Below are 21,765 nucleotides of genomic sequence, written 5' to 3'. Positions count from 1 at the left end.
GCGTATTTAAAACAATTTAATTGTGGATTGGAGAGATTTATGACAACCTTGCTGGACTGAAGTGAGAATCAGCTGCACTTATTTTCCATCCATCCATTTTCTACCGCTTATTCCCTTTCGGGGTCGCGGGGGGCGCTGGCGCCTATCTCAGCTACAATCGGGCGGAAGGCAGGGTACACCCTGGACAAGTCGCCACCTCATCGCAGGGCCAACACAGATAGACAGACAACATTCACACTGACATTCACACACTAGGGCCAATTTAGTGTTGCCAATCAACCTATCCCCAGGTGCATGTTTTTGGAAGTGGGAGGAAGCCGGAGTACCCGGAGGGAACCCACGCATTCACGGGGAGAACATGCAAACTCCACACAGAAAGATCCCGAGCCTGGATTTGAACCCAGGACTGCAGGAAATTCGTATTGTGAGGCAGACGCACTTGAAAAAACAAAAAAAAAAGTAATGGAAAACTTAATACCGGAAACTTCACAAATATGTCTTGTGAAAAAGTAACTTCATTTTAAATTTCAATTAAAAAAAAACATTTTTTTGTATTCTCTGCTGATCCCCTTGATGCCAAAAAAACAGCACCTGTCTGTCTTATACATTCTGCCTAGCAACAAGTAACTCCACATTACTGATTACTGCTTGCATACTCTTGGCATTCTCTCGATGAGCTTAAAGAGGTAGTCACCTGTAATGGTTTCCACTTCACAGGTGTCATAGTTTTGATGCCTTCATTGACAATCTACAAGGTAAATACTCATAAAAATAAAGAAAACGCATTGAATGCCTCTACTGTTTATATATATATATATATATATATATATATATATATATATATATATATATATATATATATATATACATATGCACAACTTTATTATGTTGTATTTATTGTGTGTGTGATTTAGAGTAGTTATTTACTATCAGTACAGAATTGGACGTTTTATTAACGCACATTAGTTGCCTCTCCCTGTCCCTTCACTGCTGTATTGGGGAGTAAAGAAGAAAAAGTAAAGAGGGGATAGCACCAAACAAATTGGATTATGAATGTTGCCTTTGCCTTTATAAAAAAAAAATATATTTATTACTTTATTCATTTGACAGGGTAATCATAATACAGACACTGAGAAAACAAGCACTTTTTTTTGCCCCCCTCACAAACAAATACCAAAATAAAAAATGGATAAAAGTAAAATAATAATACCCCCCCAACCCCCCGTCCTACATTTCAGTCACAGTGGGTAGCAATGTACTGCCTTCCTCTTCACCACAAGCAGATGGAGAATCACACGAACCGACCAAAAGGAAAAAAAATAACAACAAAAATAAAAATCACAAACATACACAGAAGCGTGACTGAATAAAAACAACAACAAATGAGATAAAAACAACAACAAATGAGTTGAGGTAAGTGGAAAGCTTCATTGTCAACAGTGAGTCACGGTTATTCTATGGTGTCTTTAATTTAGCTATGTAACGAATTATGCAGCCCCAGGTCAAGTTAAATTGTTTTGGTGTACCCCTCAGATTATGTTTAATTTTCTGTAAATCTAAGAAAAACATGAGGTCCTTAAACCATAGTGAGGCTGTGATTTCCACTCCAATAAAATCCGTCTACGAGCAATTAATGATACAAAGGTGATACTATCCCTAAAGGTCTGCTTAATTTTTTTGATGGTTTGCCTTTTTGTATCGTTCAGTAGATATAAATCAGAAAGAACAAAACAAGTGTTGGTATTTATTTATTTATCAAGTGGTTTCTGGGCACTCAACAGTTTTTTTCATTCGAAACGCCACAGACAGGTGTGTGCAAAGGTGAAATCAATCACCCAATTGTGCGTGTAGGAGGAGCCTGCAGCAATAAAAGGCTGCTCATCCACCCTCAAGAAAGGACACCAGAATATATTCCTGCTGAACTTCTATTTCCCCGCAAATCTTCTCTTTGTTAGCTCCATTTTCTTCCATGATGAGTTGGATGAAGTGTTGTGTGTTCCCCCTGGTGCTGCTGTGCATGTGGCAGCTGCAAGAAGGAGCCCACGCCTGCACGTGTGTGTATGACCATCCACAGACGCAGTTCTGCCAGTCCGATGTCGGTAAGTTCAACCTTAAAATGTTAGTTCATGTTTGGTTGTACATATTTATTGTTTGCATCTGTGAATCATCCCTGCTTTTTAAGAGGGACTCCTTTTAGAAAGTGTTGCTAATATGAATCTGTGTACATTTGCTGTCTTTTATTTTCCCCCCTCAATGATTTCCTGTACATTTGAGCCAAAGTGTGGCAATGCCAACTTTTCTAAGTCTTCATGTAAATTACAGCTCTTGTTTTCTCAGATAGCAAAGTGGTGTTGCTAATGACACTAATGAAGATTTTAGACTAACCATCCATCCATTTTCTACCGCTTATTCCCTTTGGGGTTGCAGGGGGCGCTGGTGCCTATCTCAGCTACAATCGGGCGGAAGGCGGGGAGTAGTTGCCACCTCATCACAGGGCCAACATAGAGACTGACAACATACACACACGAGGGCCAATTTAGTGTTGCCAATATATTAAACGCTTAGCAATTTTTTTGGGTTGTACTCATCAGCCAGAAGGTATTCAAGATTTATTTTATTTAAATGAAGTGTAGATGCCAGGCTATACTTACTTTTTAACATCTGCACTTAACATCTGGTTCAGTTAGTGTAAAAGGCTGCTTAAAACATTGCCTTAAAGGCTTTTAGGTAATATTTTAAGAAGCATTTTAGGATAAAAGCATGTTTTTGACACCTTTATACAATTATAAAATGTTCAAGGTATTAGCGTTTACTTCTGAGATAATGCATTTGGTTACCCTGAGAGCTTGGATAAAATACTGGTTAGAGATTGACTCTGTCAGTGCTTACTCTGTCACGTTATACGTGCCTTTTTCTATTTAATACCAATCACCCTACTGTTTAACTGATAACTTTTGTTGGTTTCAGGGAGATGTTTAATTCCAGCCAAAGGTTAACTGGCTTTTTTTGTTTCTAGCCATCAAGGCAAAGGTGGTTGCAAAGAAGGCTGTTGGTGGTAAATTTGACAATGTGATCAACTATGACATCAAACTGATCAAGGTAAATGTTAATATTTTGTCAATATATGCATGCATTAAATTTTTTTTGAAATTTTCCAGATTTTGAAAGGCCCTAACAGACACTTTAATACCATCTGCACTGCATCCTCCTCTGCAGCATGTGGTGTGACTCTGAACAAAGGTGTAGAATATTTTATCAAAGGTAATAAAAAATCCTTACATTTGAGATTTCAATATTCTATTTTCCTACAGGGAGATGACTAGAAAAAATCCGCTTGTCTGACTTGACATTTTCGATCACCTGTCTTTTCCATTGCAGGCCAACTGAAGCCAGACGGGTCTCTGTACGTGTCATCCTGTAACTACCCTGAACCCTGGAAAAGCAGCCACAAGATCCTGGTAAAACGTTATCTGATGGGCTGTGATTGCAGGGTAAGCAAACATAATTGATAGTCAATTACATCTGAATTAAATCCTAATCTTTGCTTTATCCTCCAGATCAATCGCTGCACCGCTGTCCTGTGTGACAACACTGGTCCAACTGAGTGCTTGTGGACGGACTGGCTGACTGGGAATTGGCTCAATAACGAGCGCGACAAGCAATGTGCTTGCATCAAGAGAAGAGATGGTTCTTGTTCCTGGTACAAGGAGGCTGCCTCACCCAAAAAGGGTTAATGAACAATATAGACCTTCAAAACCTAATGCAAAGCATGTCAATTACGAATAAATCTATTTAAAGCAATGCAGTGTTTTTTTATTAGATTTCATCTTAAAATGACTATCATGGGTTCATCACTTCTGCAGAAAGTACTGATTCAGCAAGAAAACAATGCGTTCAACTTTTATTGCATTTGTCTTAACATGTGTAGTTTGTGGATTTTAATCACAAATATTTTTTGGCATGATTCTGAACTGATTCCAAACTATTTAGATAAATGGTCATACACGATAGCGCTTTTCTACGTTCATGGTACTCAAAACACCTTGACACTATTTCCACATTCACCAATTCACACTGATGGTGGGAGCTGCCATGCAAGGCGCTAACCACAACCCATCAGGGGAAGGGTGAAGTATTTTGCTCAAGGACAGATGTGATGAGGTTGGTAGAAGGTGGGGATTGAACAGGAACCCTCAGGTTGCTAGCATAGCCACCCTCCCAACTGTGCCACGCGGCCCTCTGGAATTTAACTGCGTTACAAAAACTTGCCTTTCTTGCAAGTGAAAAGGTCTAATTTTTTAATCATAAATGTAGCCAAAGCCAACATGAGCTGACATAATTTTAAGTTCTATGTCAAGAGGAAATGTGTTGGTAAATTGAATATAGTTTGAAAAAAAAATTCTACCTGTGAGCCTTAAAACTGACAACCTGTATTGCATAAAGATAAGTACATGAAGTTTTTTTGTATCAGTAAACCTGCTTTCAAAAGCTGAATCTCTATGTCTTTTCTCTGCTCTGTGGGACTTAAGTGAATGTACCAATGATTGTCACACACACACACTAGTTGTGGTGAAATTATTCTCTGCATTTGACCCATTACCCTTGATCACCCCCTGGGAGGTGAGGGGAGCAGTGGTGGTTGCGCCCGGGAATTGTTTTTGGTGATTTAAAGGCCTACTGAAATTAGATTTTCTTATTCAAACGGGGATAGCAGGTCCATTCTATGTGTCATACTTGATCATTTCGCGATATTGCCATATTTTTGCTGAAAGGATTTAGTAGAGAACATTGATAAAGTTCGCAACTTTTGGTCGCTAATAAAAAAGCCTTGCCTTTACCGGATGTATGTGCGCGTGACGTCACCGGTGTGAGGGCTCCACACATATTCACATTGTTTATAATGTGAGCCACCAGCAGTAAGAGCAATTCGGACTGAGGAAGCGACAATTTCCCCATTAATTTGAGCGAGGATGAAAGATTCGTGGATGAGGATATTGATAATGAAGGACTAGAAAAAAAATAAAAAGTGGCGGCAGTGTGAGCGTTTCAGATGTAATTAGACACATTTACTAGGATAATTCTGGAAGATCCCTTATCTGTTTATTGTTTTAATAGTGTTGTACTGCGATTTTAAAGAGGTCGGATGGCTGCGGTGAACACGCCAGTGCCTCAGAGAGAAGCTGAGGAGCCAAGCTCACAGCTGCCTTTTTTGACAGCTACTGCAGGAGGACGCATAATCCACTGATGTCTCCGGTAAGATATATATCACAATTTTCCCATCCAAAAACATGCTGGTTGACGTAGAGAAACATGTCCGCTCGACCGCTCTGTGTTAAAGCATCACAACAAACAAAGAAACACCGGCTGTGTCTCGGTGTTAAAGGCAGCTGGAATCCACCGCTTTTCACCAACAGCATTGTTCTTTATAGTCTCCATTATTAATTGAACAAATTGCAAACGATTCAGCAACACAGATGTCCAAATTACTGTGTAATTATGTGACGAAAAGAGACGACTTTTAGCCGTAAGATGTGCTGAGCTAATACGTCCGCTCCAACCAATAACGTCACAAACACGTGTCATCATTACGCGACGTTTTCAACAAGAAACTCTGCGGGAAATTTAAAATTGTAATTTAGTAAACTAAAAAAGGCCGTATTGGCATGTGTTGCAATGTTAATATTTCATCATTGATATATAAACTATCAGACTGCGTGGACGGTAGTAGTGGGTTTCAGTAGGCCTTTAACCCCAATTCTAGCCCTTGATGCCGAGTGCCAAGCAGGGAGATATTGGGTCCCATTGTTATAGTCTTTGGTATGACTCGGCCGGGGTTTGAACTCACAACCTACCGATTGCCGTAGAAACCGTAAGAGTATTTGTCTTCCAAAGCAACAAAAAACTGGACGAACCGTCACAAGATAAATTATCTGATCAATTTTTCCTGTTAACTAACAAAAACTCTGCTTTTCAAACTTACATAATAGTTTGGTTTAGTACATACAAATCAAAGAACGTGCTGAGTTTGCACACTTTTTTTTATTTTTTATTTAAAAAGGTAACAGGTGTGTGCAAAGGTGAAATCATTCAATTATTCTTCATCTGATTTTTTCTTGTTGGTTAGCAAAAACTGTATTGTTTTATTCAAATGACACTAAATGTTTGTTTAGTAAAATACCATTAGAAATAAATAAGACATTTTTTGAAACCACATTAGTCGCCTCTCCCTGTCCTTTCTCTGCAGTATAGTGCAGTGAATCCCTCCACCATCATTTGCTGGAGGAAAAAGCACCAAACAAATTGGATTATGAACGTTGCCTTTGCCTTCTTTGTGTGGGTCAGTACATATAGATCAGACAGGAAGGGAATGTGTTTTTTTTTCATTAGGTCTGAAGTGATATCAAGGTGCATATTTTCTTTTTCCATTAAAAACGTCACAGGCAGGTGTGTGCAAAGGTGAAATCAATCGTGCACTTGTGAGAGTGATGGAGAGTGTGGGAGGAGCTTGCAGCAATAAAAGGCTGCTCATCCACCCTCGTTAAGAAATTAGAAGTAGACCCCAGACTCACCTTTTGTATTACTTCTCTCAAACCTTCTCTTCTTCGCTACATTTTCTCCCATGATGAGTTGGATAGAGTGTTGTGTGTTCCCCCTGGTGCTGCTGTGCATGTGGCAGCTGCAAGAAGGAGCACACGCCTGCACTTGTGTTTATGACCATCCACAGACGCAGTTTTGCCAATCAGACGTTGGTAAGTTCAGCATTAAAATGTTTTCTTTGTGCCAGAAAGTCAGGCAAAACCAAGTTTTTAAATGTTGTTCTGCATAATTAACAGTTCTTTAGGCATTTTCTCAGAAGATGACTTGTTGTTGCTTCTGATATTGATTGAACCTTTTATTAGTAGATTGCACAGTTCAGTACATATCCCGTACAATTGACCACTAGATGGTAACACCTGAATAAGTTTTTCAACTTGTTTAAATCCGGGTCCACGTGGGTCCATTGTTTATTAATTATTCCAAAATGGCTATTGATAAGCACAGCAATGAGTATCACTCTAGCTACTTTTGATGTTATGTTCAGCCAATTGGTATTTATAAGCTTTTTATCAAGTTGTGGTACAGGGCTGAACCTACTTTTATTTTTAAACAACTTCCTGGTTTATTTCCTGTCTTATTAGTGTAAAAACATTCACTAAAACTACACTGTTGACATCTATTCATACAATTTAACTATGTAACTTTCAAAGTTATGCTAATGAGTTTATTTGAGATTCTGCATTTAAGTGCCCTGAGAGTTTAGATAAAATGCGTTTTAGAGTTCGATAGCTCTGTCATGTTAAAAGTGGCTTATTGTATTTAATAATCACCTTACTGTTGAGCTGATGCCTTTGTTTTTAATTCCCGTCAAATAACTGGCTTGTATTTATAGCCATCAAGGCAAAGGTGGTTGCAAAGAACGCTGTTGGTGGTAAATTTGACAATGTGATCAAGTATGACATCAAACTGATCAAGGTTAGTACTGTAAACAATTTTGTCTATGTATGCATGCATTTTAATTTTTTGTAACTTTCCAGATTTTGAAAGGCCCTATCAGACACTATGATACCATCTGCACTGCATCCTCCTCTGCAGCATGTGGTGTGACTCTGAACAAAGGTGTAGAATACTTCATCAAAGGTAAAAAAATAAATAAAAATGAAATCTTTACATTTGATTTCAGAATTCTATTTTCCTACAGGGAGATGATTAGGAAAAAATCCGCTTATCTGACTTGACATTTTCGATCACCTGTCTTTTCCATTGCAGGCCAACTGAAGCCAGACGGGTCTCTGTACGTGTCATCCTGTAACTACCCTGAACCCTGGAAAAGCAGCCACAAGATCCTGGTAAAACGTTATCTGATGGGCTGTGATTGCAGGGTAAGCAAACCTAATTGAGAGTCAATTACATCTGAATTAAATCCTAATCTTTGCTTTATCCTCCAGATCAATCGCTGCACCGCTGTCCTGTGTGACAACACTGGTCCAACTGAGTGCTTGTGGACGGACTGGCTGACTGGGAATTGGCTCAATAACGAGCGCGACAAGCAATGTGCTTGCATCAAGAGAAGAGATGGTTCTTGTTCCTGGTACAAGGAGGCTGCCTCACCCAAAAAGGGTTAATGAACAATATAGACCTTCAAAACCTCATGCAAAGCATGTCAATTATGAATAAATCTATTTAAAGCAATGCAGTGTTTTTTTTATTAGATTGCATCTTCTTAAAATGACTATCATGGGATCATCACTTCTGCAGAAAGTACTGATTCAGCAAGAAAACAATGCGTTCAACTGTTCTTACATTTGTCTTAACATGTGTAATCTGTGGATTTAAATCACAAATTGGCTTTTGTTTGGCATGATTCTGAACTGATTCCAAACCCCTCCAATTTAGATGTAATGTAACTGGAAATATGTGCATTACATTGTATTGTAGGCATGTTCCAAATAACTTAGATTTATATCGTGTTTCTAGACAAAGCGCTCACAGAGAAATGGGACTCGTCTTAACATGTGTTGTCTGTGGATTTAAATCACAAATTGGCTTTTTTTTTTTGCATGTTTCTGAACTGATTACAAACCCTCCAATTTAGATGTAATGTAACTGGAAATATGTGCATTACATTGTATTGTAGGCATGTTCCAAATAACTTAGATTTATATCGCGTTTCCAGACACTCAAAGCGCTCAGAGAAATAAATGGGTTATAAATGATAAATGGGTTGTACTTGTATAGCGCTTTTCTACCTTCAAGGTACTCAAAGCGCTTTGACATTACTTCCACATTTACCCATTCACACACACATTCACACACTGATGGAGGGAGGTGCCATGCAAGGCGCCAACCAGCATCCATCAGGAGCAAGGGTGAAGTGTCTTGCTCAGGACACAACGGACGTGACGAGATTGGTACTAGGTGGGATTTGAACCAGTGACCCTCGGGTTGCGCACGGCCACTCTTCCACTGCGCCACGCCGTCCCTAAATGGGACTCATTCATTCACCTGGTGGTGGTAAGCTACATCAGTAGCCACAGCTGCGCTGGGGTAGATTGACGGAAGTGTGGCTGCTAGTTTGCGCCTACGGCCTCTCTACCACCACCTATCCATTATTCACTCACCAGTGTGAGCGGCACTGGGGACAAAGGGTGAAGTGTTCTGCCCAAGGACACATCGGCAGCATTTTTTTTGGGATGTCAATAGGTGGGAAGTGTACCTGCAACCCTCAGGTTTCTGACCGGCTGCTCTACCCACTACGCCATGCCGCCCCTTTTCACTTGCCTTTTTTGCAAGTGAAGAGATCTAAAACGTATTAATCATGAATGTAGCCGAAGCCAACATGAGCTGACATAAGTACTATGTCGAGAGGAAATGAGTTGGTAGATTCGATATAGTTTAAAAAAAAAAGTAACTGTGAACCTTAAAACTGACAACCTGTATTGCATAAAGAAAAAAAGTACATGAAGTTTTTTGTATCAGTAAACCTACTTTCCAAAATCGAAACTCTGTCTTTTCTCTGCACTGTGGGACTTAAGTTAAAGTACCAATGATGGTCACACACACACTAGTTGTGGTGAAATTATTCTCTGCATTTGACCCATCACCCTTGATCACCCACTGGGAGGTGAGGGGAGCAGTGGTGGCCGTGCCCGGGAATCATTTTTGGTGATTTAACCCCCAATTCCAACCCTTGATGCCGAGTGCCAAGCAGGGAAGTATTGGGTCCCATTTTTATAGTCTTTGGTATGACTCGGCCGGGGTTTGAACCCACAACCTACCGATTGCCGTAGACACCGTATGAGTATTTGTCTTCCAAAGCAACAAAAAACTGGACGAACTGTCACAAGATTAATTATCTGATAAATTTTTCCTGTTAACTAACAAAAACTCTGCTTTTCAAACTCACATAATAGTTTGGTTTAGTACATACAAATCAAAGAACGTGCTGAGTTTGCACCCTTTTTAAAATGTTTTATTTAAAAAGGTAACAGGTGTGTGCAAAGGTGAAATCATTCAATTATTCTTCATCTGAAGATTTTCTTGTTGGTTAGCAAAAACTGTATTGTTTTATTCAAATGACACTAAATGTTTGTTTAGTAAAATACTATTAGAAATAAATTAGACATTTTTTGAACCCACATTAGCTGCCTCTCCCTGTCCTTTCTCTGCAGTATAGTGCAGTGAATGCCTCCACCATCATTTGCTGGAGGAAAAAGCACCAAACAAATTGGATTACGAACGTTGCCTTTGCCTTCTTTGTGTGGGTCAGTACATATAGACCAGACAAGGGAAAGTTTTTTTTTTTTCATTAGTTCGAAGTGATATCCAGGTGCATATATATATATATATATATTTTTTTTTTCCATTAAAGACGTCACAGACAGGTGTGTGCAAAGGTGAAATCAATCATGCACTTGTGAACGTGATGGAGAGTGTGGGAGGAGCCTGCAGCAATAAAAGGCTGCTCATCCACCCTCCTCAACAAAGTAGAAGTAGAGCCCAGACTCACCACTGCAGCACTTCTCTCAAACAGTCTTTCCTTAGATACATTTTCTTCCATGATGAGTTGGATGAAGTGTTGTGTGTTCCCCCTGGTGCTGCTGTGCATGTGGCAGCTGCAAGAAGGAGCACACGCCTGCACTTGTGTTTATGACCATCCACAGACGCAGTTTTGCCAATCAGACGTTGGTAAGTCCAGCATTAAAATGTTTACTTTGAGCTAAAAAGTCTGGCAAAACCAACTTTGTAAATGTTGTTCTGCATAATTAACAGCTCTGTAGAAATTATTTCAGAAGATGACTCGGTGTTGCTTGTGATTGTATTGATTGATTGAACCTTTTTATTAGTAGATTGCACAGTTCAGTACATATCCCGTACAATTGACCACTAGATGGTAACACCTGAATAAGTTTTTCAACTTAAGTCCGGGTCCACGTGGGTCCATTGTTTTATTCTAAAATGGCTATTGATAAGCACAACGAGTAACACTAGCTACTTTTAATGTTATGCTTCAGCCAATAGGTATTTTGAAGCTTTTCATCAAGTTGTGATACCGGGCTATACCTACTTTTTTATTTTTAAACATCTTCCTGGTTCAGTTCCTGTCTTTAGTGTAAAAACTAACAAACTGCACTGGTGACATCTATTCATACAATTTAAATATGTAACTTTTAAAGTTTTACTATTGAGTTTACTTTTGATATTCTGCATTTAAGTGCTCTGAGAGTTTAGATAAAATACTTGTTAGAGTTCGATAGCTCGGTCACGTTAAAAGTGGCTTATTGTATTTAATAACAATCACCTTGCTGTTGAGCTGATGCCTTGTTTTTAATTCCCGTCAAATAACTGGCTTGTTTTTCTAGCCATCAAGGCAAAGGTGGTTGCCAAGAAGAATGTTGGTGGTACATTTGACAATGTGATCAACTATGACATCAAACTGATCAAGGTTAGTAATGTGAATTTTGTCTATGTATGCATGCATTTTATTTTTTTGTAATGTTCCAGATTTTGAAAGGCCCTATCAGACACTATGATACCATCTGCACTGCATCCTCCTCTGCAGCATGTGGTGTGACTCTGATCAAAGGTGTAGAATATTTTATCAAAGGTAATAAAAAAATCCTTACATTTGAGATTTCAATATTCTATTTTCCTACAGGGAGATGACTAGGAAAAAATCCGCTTGTCTGACTTGACATTTTCGATCACCTGTCTTTTCCATTGCAGGCCAACTGAAGCCAGACGGGTCTCTGTACGTGTCATCCTGTAACTACCCTGAACCCTGGAAAAGCAGCCACAAGATCCTGGTAGAACGTTATTCGATGGGCTGTGATTGCAGGGTAAGCAAACATAATTGATAGTCAATTACATTTGAATTGAATCCTAATCCTTGCTTTATCCTCCAGATCAATCGCTGCACCGCTGTCCTGTGTGACATCACTGGTCCAACTGAGTGCTTGTGGACGGACTGGCTGACTGGGAATTGGCTCAATAACGAGCGTGACAAGCAATGTGCTTGCATCAAGAGAAGTGATGGTTCTTGTTCCTGGTACAAGTAGGCTGCCTCACCCAAAAAGGGTTAATGAATAATATAGACCTTCGAAACCTCATGCAAAACATGTCAATTACGAATAAATCTATTTAAAGCATTGCAGTGTTTTGTGCTATGAGATTGCATTTTCTTAAAATGATTGTCATGAGTTCAGCACTTCTGCACAAAGTACTGATTCAGCAAGAAAACAATGCTTTCAACTGTTCTTACATTTATCTTAACATGTGTAGTCTGTGGATTTTAATCACAGATTGACTTTTTTTTGGCATGATTCTGAACTGATTCCAAACCCCTCCAATTTAGATGTGATGTAATTTAACTGGAAATATGTGCATTACATTGTATTGTAGGCGTGTTCCAAATAACTTAGATTTATATCGTGCTTTTCTAGACACTCAAAGCGCTCACAGAGAAGTGGGACTCAACATTCAAAAACTGTATTGTTCTATTCATGGTGGTAAGCTACATCAGTAGCCACAGCTGCCCTGGGGTAGACTGACGGAAGCATGGTTGTCAGGTGGCGGTCGGCGGGGCCGTAGGCGCAAACTATCATTCATTCACCAGTGTGAAGTGTCCTGCCCAAGGACACAACGGCAGCAATTTTTTTTTGGGATGTCAATAGGTGGGAAGCGAACCTGCAACCCTAAAGTTTCTGGCTGGCCGCTCTACCCACTATGCCATGCCACCCGTTTTCACTTGCCTTTTTTGCAAGTGAAAAGAATTGTATTCATGAATGTAGCCGAAGCTAACATGAGCTGACATAATTTTAAGTTCTATGTCGAGAGGAAATGAGTTGGTAGATTGGATATAGTTTAAAAAAAATGTCTAACTGTGAACCTTAAAACTGACAACCTGTATTGCATAAAGAAAAGTACATGAATTTTTTTGTATCAGTAAACCTACTTTCCAAAATCAAAGCTGTCTTTTCTCTGCACTGTAGAACTTAAGTTAAAGTACCAATGATTGTCTCACACACACACACACACACACACTAGTTGTGGTGAAATTATCTGCATTTGACCAATCACCCTTGATCACCCACTGGGAGGTGAGGGCAACAGTGGTGGCCGCGCCCGGGAATCATTTTTGGTGATTTAACTCGGCTGGGGTTTGAACTCACAACCTACTGATTGCTGTAGAAATAGTATGAGTATGTGTATGCCAAAGCAACAAAAAACTGGACGAACCGTCAACAGAAAAATGATCTGATACATTTGATCTGTAATCTAACTAAAACTGCTTTTCAAAATTACACTAGTTTGGTTTAGTACATACAAATCAGAGAACATGCTGCAGTTTGCACACTTTTTATTTTTTGTTAAAAGGGTAACAGGTGTGTGCAGAGGTAAAATCATTCAATTATCCGAATCTGTTTTTCTTGATGGTTAGCAAAAACTGTATTCTATTCAAATGACACAGTTTGTTTAGTAAAATACTATCATAAAGAAATTACATTTTTTGAACCCACATTAACCACCTCTCCCTGTCCTTTCTCTGCAGTATAGTGCAGTGAATTCCTCCATCATTTGCTGGAGGAAAAAGCACCAAACAAATTGGATTATGAACATTGCCTTTGCCTTCTTTGTGTGGGTCAGTACATATAGATCAGACAGGAAGGGAAAGTGTTTTTTTTTCATCAGTTCTGAAGTGATATAGAGGTGCATATATATATGTATATATTTTTTTTTCATTAAAAACATCACAGACAGGTGTTTGCAAAGGTGAAATCAATCATGCACTTGTGAGCGTGATGGAGAGTGTGGGAGGAGCCTGCAGCAATAAAAGGCTGCTGATCCACCCTCCTCAACAAAGTAGAAGTAGACCCCAGACTCACCTCTGCATCAGTTTTGCCAATCAGACGTTGGTAAGTTCAGCATTAAAATGTTTTCTTTGTGCTAAAAAGTCTGGCAAAACCAACTTTTTAAATGTTCTGCATAATTAACAGCTCTGTAGAAATTATCTCAGAAGATGACTTGGTCTTGCTTGTGATGGTATTGATTGATTGATTGATTGATTGAACCTTTTATTAGTAGATTGCACAGTTCAGTACATATCCCGTACAATTGACCACTAGATAGTAACAGCCGAATAAGTTTTTCAACTTGTTTAAGTCCGGGTCCATTGTTTAATTATTCCAAAATGGCTATTGATAAGCACAGCAATGAGTATCACTCTAGCTACTTTTTATGTTATGCTTCAGCCAATAGGTATTCATAAGCTTTTTATAAAGTTGTGATACCGGGCTATACATTATTTTTAAACCTATTTTAGTTCCTGTCTTTTTAGTGTAAAAACATTCACTAAAACTGCACTGTTGACATCTATTCATACAATTTAACTAGGTAACTTTCAAAGTTTTGCTAATGAGTTTACTTCTGAGATTCTGCATTTAAGTGCCCTGAGAGTTTAGATAAAATGCTTTATAGAGTTCGATAGCTCTGTCACGTTAAAAGTGGCTTCTTGTATTTAATAACAATCACGTTACTGTTGAGCTGATGCCTTGTTTTTGATTCTCTTCTAATAACTGGTTTGTTTTTCTAGCCATCAAGGCAAAGGTGGTTGCAAAGAAGGCTGTTGGTGGTAAATTTGACAATGTGATCAACTATGACATCAAACTGATCAAGGTTAGTAATGTTAATTTTGTCTATGTATGCATGCATTTTAATTTTTTGTAATTTTACAGATTTTGAAAGGCCCTAAAAGACACCATGATACCATCTGCACTGCATCCTCCTCTGCGGCATGTGGTGTGACTCTGAACAAAGGTGTAGAATATTTTATCCATCCATCCATTGTCTACCGCTTATTCCCTTTCGGGGGCGCTGGCGCCTATCACAGCTACAATCGGGCGGAAGGCAGGGTACACCCTGGACAAGTCGCCACCTCATCGCAGGACAACATTCACACTCACATTCACACACTAGGGCCAATTTAGTGTTGCCAATCAACCTATCCGCAGGTGCATGTCTTTGGAAGTGGGAGGAAGCCGGAGTACCCGGAGGGAACCCACGCATTCACGGGGAGAACATGCAAACTCCACAGAAAGATCCCGAGCCTGGATTTGAACCCAGGACTGCAGGAACTTCGTATTGTGAGGCAGATGCACTATTTTATCAAAGGTAATAAAAAAAAAAAATCCTTACCATTGACATTTCAATATTCTATTTTCCTACCGGGAGATGATTAGAAAAAATCCTCTTGTCTGACTTGACATTTTTGATCACCTGTCTTTTCCATTGCAGGCCAACTGAAGCCAGACGGGTCTTTGTACGTGTCATCCTGTAACTACCCTGGAAAAGCAGCCACAAGATCCTGGTAAAACGTTATCTGATGGGCTGTGATTGCATGGTAAGCAAACATAGTCAACTACATTTGAATTAAATCCTAATCATTGCTTCATCCCCCAGATCAATCGCTGCACCGCTGTCCTAAGTGACAACACTGGTCCAACTGAGTGCTTATGGGCTGACTGGGAATTGGCTCAATAACGAGGGCGACAATGTGCTTGCATCAAGAGAAGTGATGGTTCTTGTTCCTGGTAAAAGTAGGCTGCCTCGCACAAAAAGGGTTAATGAACACTATAGACCTTTGAAACCTCATACAAAACATGTCAATTACGAATAAATCTCTTTAAAGCAATGCAGTGTTTGTTTGTTTGAGATTACAACTTCTTAAAATGACTATCATGAGTTCAGCACTTCTGCACAAAGTACTGATTCAGCAAGAAAACAATGCTTTCAACTGTTCTTACATTTATCTTAACATGTGTAGTCTGTGGATTTTAATCACAGATTGGCTTTTTTTGGCATGATTCTGAACTGATTTCAAACCCCTCCTATTTAGATGTGATGTAATTAAACTGGAAATATGTGCATTACATTGTATTGTAGGCATGTTCCAAATAATAACTTAGATTTATATCACGCTTTTCTAGATACTTAAAGCGCTCACAGAGAAGTGGGACTCAACATTCATTCACAACTGGTGGTGGTAAGCTACATCAGTAGCCACAGCTGCCCTGGGATAGACTGACGTAAGCGTGGTTGCCAGTTTGCGCCTACGGCCCCTCCAATCACCACCTATCATTCATTCACCAGTGTGAGTGGCAAAGGGTGAAGTGTCCTAACCAAGGACACAACGCAGCAATTTTTTTTGGATGTCAATAGGTGGGAAGTGAACCTGCAACCCTCAGGTTTCTGACTGGCCGCGCTACCCACTACGCCATGCTGCCCCTTTTCACCTGCCTTTTTTGCAAGTGAAAAGATCTAAAATGTATTAATCATGAATGTAGCCGAAGCCAACATGAGCTGACATAATTTTAAGTTCTATGTCGAGAGGAAATTAGTTGGTAGATTGGATATAGTTAAAAAAAAAAATGTCTAACTGTGAACCTTAAAACTGACAACCTGTATTGCATAAAGAAAAGTAAATGAATTTTTTTGTATCAGTCAACTTTCCAAAATCGAAATTTTGTCTTTTCTCTGCACTGTGGAACTTAAGTTAAAGAACCAATGATTGTCACACACTAGTTGTGGTGAAATTATCTGCATTTGACCCATCACCCTTGATCACCCACTGGGAGGTGAGGGGAGCAGTGGTGGCCGAGCCCGGGAATCATTTTTGGTGATTTAGCCCCCAATTCCAACCCTTGATGCCGAGTGCCAAGCAGGGAAGTATTGGGTCCCATTTTTATAGTCTTTGGTATGACTCGGCCGGGGTTTGAACCCACAACCTACCGATTGCCGTAGAAACCGTATGAGTATTTGTCTTCCAAATCAACAAAAAATTCGACGAACTGTCACAGGATAAATTATCTGATAAATTTTTCCTGTTAACTAGCAAAAACTCTGCTTTTCCAACTTACATAATAGTTTGGTTTAGTACATACAAATCAAAGAACGTGCTGAGTTTGCACCCTTTTTTAAATTTTTTATTTAAAAAGGTAACAGGTGTGTGCAGAGGTGAAATCATTTAATTATTCTTCATCTGTTTTTCTTGTTGGTTAGCAAAAACTGTATTGTTTTATTCAAATGACACTGTTTGTTTAGTAAAATACCATTAGAAATAAATTAGACATGTTTTGAACCCACATTAGCCGCCTCTTCCTGTCCTTTCTCTGCAGTATAGTGCAGTGAATCCCTCCACCATCATTTGCTCTAGGAAAAAGCACCCAAAAAATTGCATTATGGACGTCGCCTTTGCCTTCTTTGTGTGGGTCAGTACATATAGATCAGACAAGGGAAAGTGTTTTTTTTTTTCCATTAGTTCGAAGTGATATCGAGGTGCATATATACACACATATATATATATATATATATATATATATATATATATATATATATATATATATATATATATATATATATATTTTCCCATTAAAGACATCACAGACAGGTGTGTGCAAAGGTGAAATCAATCATGCACTTGTGAGAGTGATGGAGAGTGTGGGAGGAGCCTGCAGCAATAAAAGGCTGCTCATCAACCATTCTCAACAAAGTAGAAGTAGACCCCAGACTGACTGCTGCATTACTTCTCTCGAACGTTCTCTCCTTAGCTACATTTTCTTCCATGATGAGTTGGATGAAGTGTTGTGTGTTCCCCCTGGTGCTGCTGTGCATGTGGCAGCTGCAAGAAGGAGCACACGCCTGCACTTGTGTTTATGACCATCCACAGACGCAGTTTTGCCAATCAGAAGTTGGTAAGTTCAGCATTAAAATGTTTACTTTGTGCTAAAAAGTCTGGCAAAAATAACTTTTTAAAGGTCTTTCTGCATAATTAACTCTCTAGACATTTTCTCAGAAGATGACTTGGTGTTGCTTGTGATGGTATTTAATAATTATTCCAAAATGGCTATTGATAAGCACAGCAATGAGTAACACTCTAGCTACTTTTTATGTTATGCTTCAGCCAATAGGTATTCATAGGCTTTTTATCAAGTTGTGATACTGGGCTATAACTACTTTATTTTTAAACATCTTCCTGGTTTAGTTCCTGTCTTAGTAGTGTAGAAACATTCACTAAAACTGCACTGTTGACATCTATTCATACAATTTTATATATGTAACTTTCAAAGATTTGCTAATGAGTTTACATCTGAGATATATTTTAATGCCCTGAGTTTAGATGAAATACTTGTTAGAGTTCGATAGCTCTGTCACGTTAAAAGTGTCTTATTGTATTTAATAAAAATCACCTTACTGTTGGGCTGATGCCTTTTGTTGTTTTTAATTCCCGTCTAACTGGCTTGTTCTAGCCATCAAGGCAAAGGTGGTTGCCAAGAAGGCTGTTGGTGGTAAATTTGACAATGTGATCAACTATGACATCAAACTGATCAAGGTTAGTAATGGTAATTTTGTCTATATATGCATGCATTTTAATTTTTGGTAATTTTCCAGATTTTGAAAGGCCCTAACAGACACTATGATACCATCTGCACTGCATCCTCCTCTGCAGCATGTGGTGTGACTCTGAACAAAGGTGTAGAATATTTTATCAAAGGTAATAAAAAAATCTTTACATTTGATTTCAAAATTCTATTTTCCTACCGGGAGATGACTAGAAAAAATCCGCTTGTCTGACTTGACATTTTCGATCACCTGTCTTTTCCATTGCAGGCCAACTGAAGCCAGACGGGTCTCTGTACGTGTCATCCTGTAACTACCCTGAACCCTGGAAAAGCAGCCACAAGATCCTGGTAGAACGTTATCTGATGGGCTGTGATTGCAGGGTAAGCAAACCTAATTGAGAGTCAATTACATTTGAATTACATCCTAAACTTTGCTTTATCCTCCAGATCAATCGCTGCACCGCCGTCCTGTGTGACAACACTGGTCCAACTGAGTGCTTGTGGACGGACTGGCTGACTGGGAATTGGCTCAATAACGAGCGCGACAAACAATGTGCTTGCATCAAGAGAAAGGATGGTTCTTGTTCCTGGTACAAGGAGGCTGCCTCACCCACAAAGGGTTAATGAACATTATAGACCTTCGAAACCTCATGCAAAACATGTCAATTACGAATAAATCTATTTAAAGCAATGCAGTGTTTGTTTGTATGAGATTGAGTCTTCTTAAAATGACCACGAGTTCAGCACTTCTGCACAAAGTACTGATTCAGCAAAACCTTGCATTACTTCAACTTTTATTGCATTTGTCTTAATCACCACCTGTAATTTGTGGATTTAATCACAGATTAATGCTTTTTGGCATGATTTGGGACTGAGTCCAAACCACTCCTAAAAGTGCTGTAATGTAACTGGAATTATGTGCGTTACATTGTATCGTAGGCATGTTCTAAATAAACTGAAGCTTACCTCGTCAGTGAAAACATAAATGTTAATCGTGGAAAAATGTATATAGAGCCAAAGCCAACATGAGCTGAAATGCCAATTTTAGGTACTATATGTCAAACAAGAGAAAATCTGTTGATTAATTAGATATAGTTTGACATGTAATACATTGTTTAAGTTATCTACCCGTGAGCTGCAAAACATTGAAACAAAAATGTATATTTAGTTTTTTGTATATGCAAACCGGACTTTCCGGTGGCAGAGGGGTTAATGCGTATGCCTTACAATACGAAGTAGTCAGGGTTCAATCCCGGGCTCGGGATCTTTCTGTGTGGGGTTTGCATGTCCTCCCTGTGAATGCGTGGGTTCCCTCCGGGTACTCCGGCTTCCTCCCACCTCCAAAGACATGCACCTGGGGATAGGTTGATTCGCAACACTAAATTGGCCCTAGTGTGTGAGTGTGAATGTTGTCTGTCTATCTGTGTTGGCCCTGTGATGAGGTGGTGACTTGTCCCAGGTGTACCCCGCTTTCTGCTGGATTGTAGCTGAGATAGGCATCAGCGACCCCAAAAGGGACTAAGCGGCTGAAAATGGATGGAAGGATGTATCTATAAACCTATTTTCCAAGTCTTCTCTGCACTACCGGACTAAAGTTGCAGTGGACACTGTATAATGAGCAAGTATTTGTCTGCCAAAGCAATAAAAAACTGGACAAACATGTGACCAGAAAAATGATCTAATTTTTTCTGTTAGCTAACAAAAACTCTAGTTTTCAAACTTCCATGTGTTTTATTTAGTACGTACACAAAGAGAATGTGCTGCAGTTTCTCCCAAGTACGGTTACAGCACAGAGCCCATCCATCCATCCATCCATCCTTTTTCTACCGCTTATTCCCTTTGGGGTTGCAGGGAGTGCTGGTGCATATCTCAGCTACAATCGGGCGGAAGGCGGAGTACACCCTGGTCAAGTCGCTACCTCATTGCAGCACACAGCACACATTTGTTTTAAATTAAAAATGTAACGTGCGCAAAGATGAAATCAACCATCCATCCATGATCTACCGCTTGTCCCTGTAAGGGACGCGGGGGGTGTTGGAGCCTGTCTCAGCTGCATTCCAGCGGAAGGCGGTGCACACCCTGGACAAGTCGCCATTTTATTGTAGGGCCAACACAGATAGACAACATTAACACTCACATTCACACACTAGGGCCAATTTAGTGTTGCCAATCAACCTATCCCCAGGTGCATGTCTTTGAAGGTGGGAGGAAACCCATGCAGTCATGGGGAGAACATGCAAACTCCACACGGAAAAGCCCGGGGATCGAAGCCAGAACCTTTGTATTGTGAGGCACATGCACTAACCAGGGGTGTCAAACTCATTTTAGCTCAGGGGCCGGTGAAGGAAAATATGTGCACACGCGGACCCGACTATTAAAATAATGGCATTAAAAGTAAAAAATAAAGACAGTTTCAGATTGTTTTCTTTGTCTTACTTTGGCCAAAAAAAGAACCAACACATTCTGAAAATATTACAATAAAAATACTGAAAAAAATAGCGGCAGCAGTAAAGTTTAGATCAGGGGTGTCAAACGTAAGGCCCGTGGGCCGGATCAGGCCCGCGAAACAGGTTTTACCCGGCCCGTGAGATGAGTTTGCGAAGTATAAAAATTAGCCAAAATTTTGAAATGAAAGAAACTGCTGTTCTAAATGTGTCCACTAGATGCCGCAAGAGCAATTTGTTGTATTTTAGTAGATTACGCTACATATGGAAAAAAATAAACCATATGAAAATGAACAATCTACATAAAAAACAACCCTTAGTTTGATTTTGAAATTATTTTTGTATCGCAGCAGATTGAAAATTAACACCGATGAGTTGACTGATGAACATTATCACATACATTATTCAGAAAGTATAAACAACGACAAACAAAGATAGACTACTATTAACCGCAACATGTAAGTGTAAAACAAACCCAACAACATTAGGATTTGTGCATTTCCAGAATGTGCTTTTTCTATTTTTAAACAAAGAAAACAATCCGAAGTTGTCTTTATTTTTTAAGTTATCGTGCCGTGATTTTACCAGTCGGGCCCACTAGGGAGTAGATTTTTCTCCATGTGGCCCCCCATCTAAAATCAGTTTGACAACCCTGGTTTAGATCCATGAAGGAAAGAAGAAAGTGAATGAATGTTTATAACTGAATACACTTACATGACGGCGGTATAGCTCGGTTGGTAGAGCGGCGGTGCCAGCATCTTGAGGGTTGCAGGTTCGATGCCCGCTTCCGCCATCCTAGTCACTACTATTGTGTCCTTGGGCAAGACACTTTACCCAACTGCTCCCAGTGCCACCCACACTGGTTGAAATGTAAAAAAATTAGATAT

The 21,765-nt window shown here is 39.5% G+C and overlaps 4 protein-coding genes across 5 annotated transcripts; all 4 read left to right on the top strand.

Annotated features, from left to right (window-relative positions):
* The first annotated feature begins 1,874 nt into the window (after positions 1–1,874).
* LOC133541675 (metalloproteinase inhibitor 2-like) lies at positions 1,875–15,727 on the top strand. 2 transcript variants are annotated; one of them, XR_009803947.1, is made up of 6 exons: positions 1,875–2,099; positions 14,630–14,712; positions 14,772–14,853; positions 15,048–15,207; positions 15,331–15,436; positions 15,496–15,727. XR_009803947.1 is itself a non-coding variant. In XM_061885211.1 (5 exons), the coding sequence occupies exons 1-5, from the start codon at positions 1,970–1,972 to the stop codon at positions 3,732–3,734; spliced, it is 606 nt and encodes a 201-aa protein (XP_061741195.1). In that variant the 5' UTR covers positions 1,882–1,969; the 3' UTR covers positions 3,735–3,801. The 2 variants fall into 2 exon arrangements, 1 of the variants encoding a protein (XP_061741195.1); XM_061885211.1 differs by lacking the exons at positions 14,630–14,712; positions 14,772–14,853; positions 15,048–15,207; positions 15,331–15,436; positions 15,496–15,727 and adding exons at positions 3,017–3,099; positions 3,159–3,261; positions 3,379–3,491; positions 3,558–3,801 and having other exon boundaries at positions 1,882–2,099.
* LOC133541677 (metalloproteinase inhibitor 2-like) lies at positions 6,534–8,229 on the top strand. Its single transcript, XM_061885213.1, has 5 exons — positions 6,534–6,749; positions 7,430–7,512; positions 7,575–7,677; positions 7,807–7,919; positions 7,986–8,229. The coding sequence occupies exons 1-5, from the start codon at positions 6,620–6,622 to the stop codon at positions 8,160–8,162; spliced, it is 606 nt and encodes a 201-aa protein (XP_061741197.1). The 5' UTR covers positions 6,534–6,619; the 3' UTR covers positions 8,163–8,229.
* LOC133541681 (metalloproteinase inhibitor 2-like) lies at positions 10,497–12,186 on the top strand. Its single transcript, XM_061885218.1, has 5 exons — positions 10,497–10,725; positions 11,400–11,482; positions 11,542–11,644; positions 11,764–11,876; positions 11,943–12,186. The coding sequence occupies exons 1-5, from the start codon at positions 10,596–10,598 to the stop codon at positions 12,093–12,095; spliced, it is 582 nt and encodes a 193-aa protein (XP_061741202.1). The 5' UTR covers positions 10,497–10,595; the 3' UTR covers positions 12,096–12,186.
* Positions 15,728–17,571: 1,844 nt separating the features above from the next.
* On the top strand, positions 17,572–19,125 carry LOC133541676 (metalloproteinase inhibitor 2-like). Its single transcript, XM_061885212.1, has 5 exons — positions 17,572–17,786; positions 18,342–18,424; positions 18,484–18,586; positions 18,703–18,815; positions 18,882–19,125. Exons 1-5 carry the CDS (start codon positions 17,657–17,659, stop codon positions 19,056–19,058), a joined length of 606 nt encoding a protein of 201 aa, XP_061741196.1. The 5' UTR covers positions 17,572–17,656; the 3' UTR covers positions 19,059–19,125.
* Positions 19,126–21,765: the final 2,640 nt, after the last annotated feature.

Source organism: Nerophis ophidion, linkage group LG23 (assembly GCF_033978795.1).
Source record: "Nerophis ophidion isolate RoL-2023_Sa linkage group LG23, RoL_Noph_v1.0, whole genome shotgun sequence".
Lineage (NCBI taxonomy): Eukaryota > Metazoa > Chordata > Actinopteri > Syngnathiformes > Syngnathidae > Nerophis > Nerophis ophidion.
This window is presented reverse-complemented; position numbering and strand designations above follow the sequence as displayed.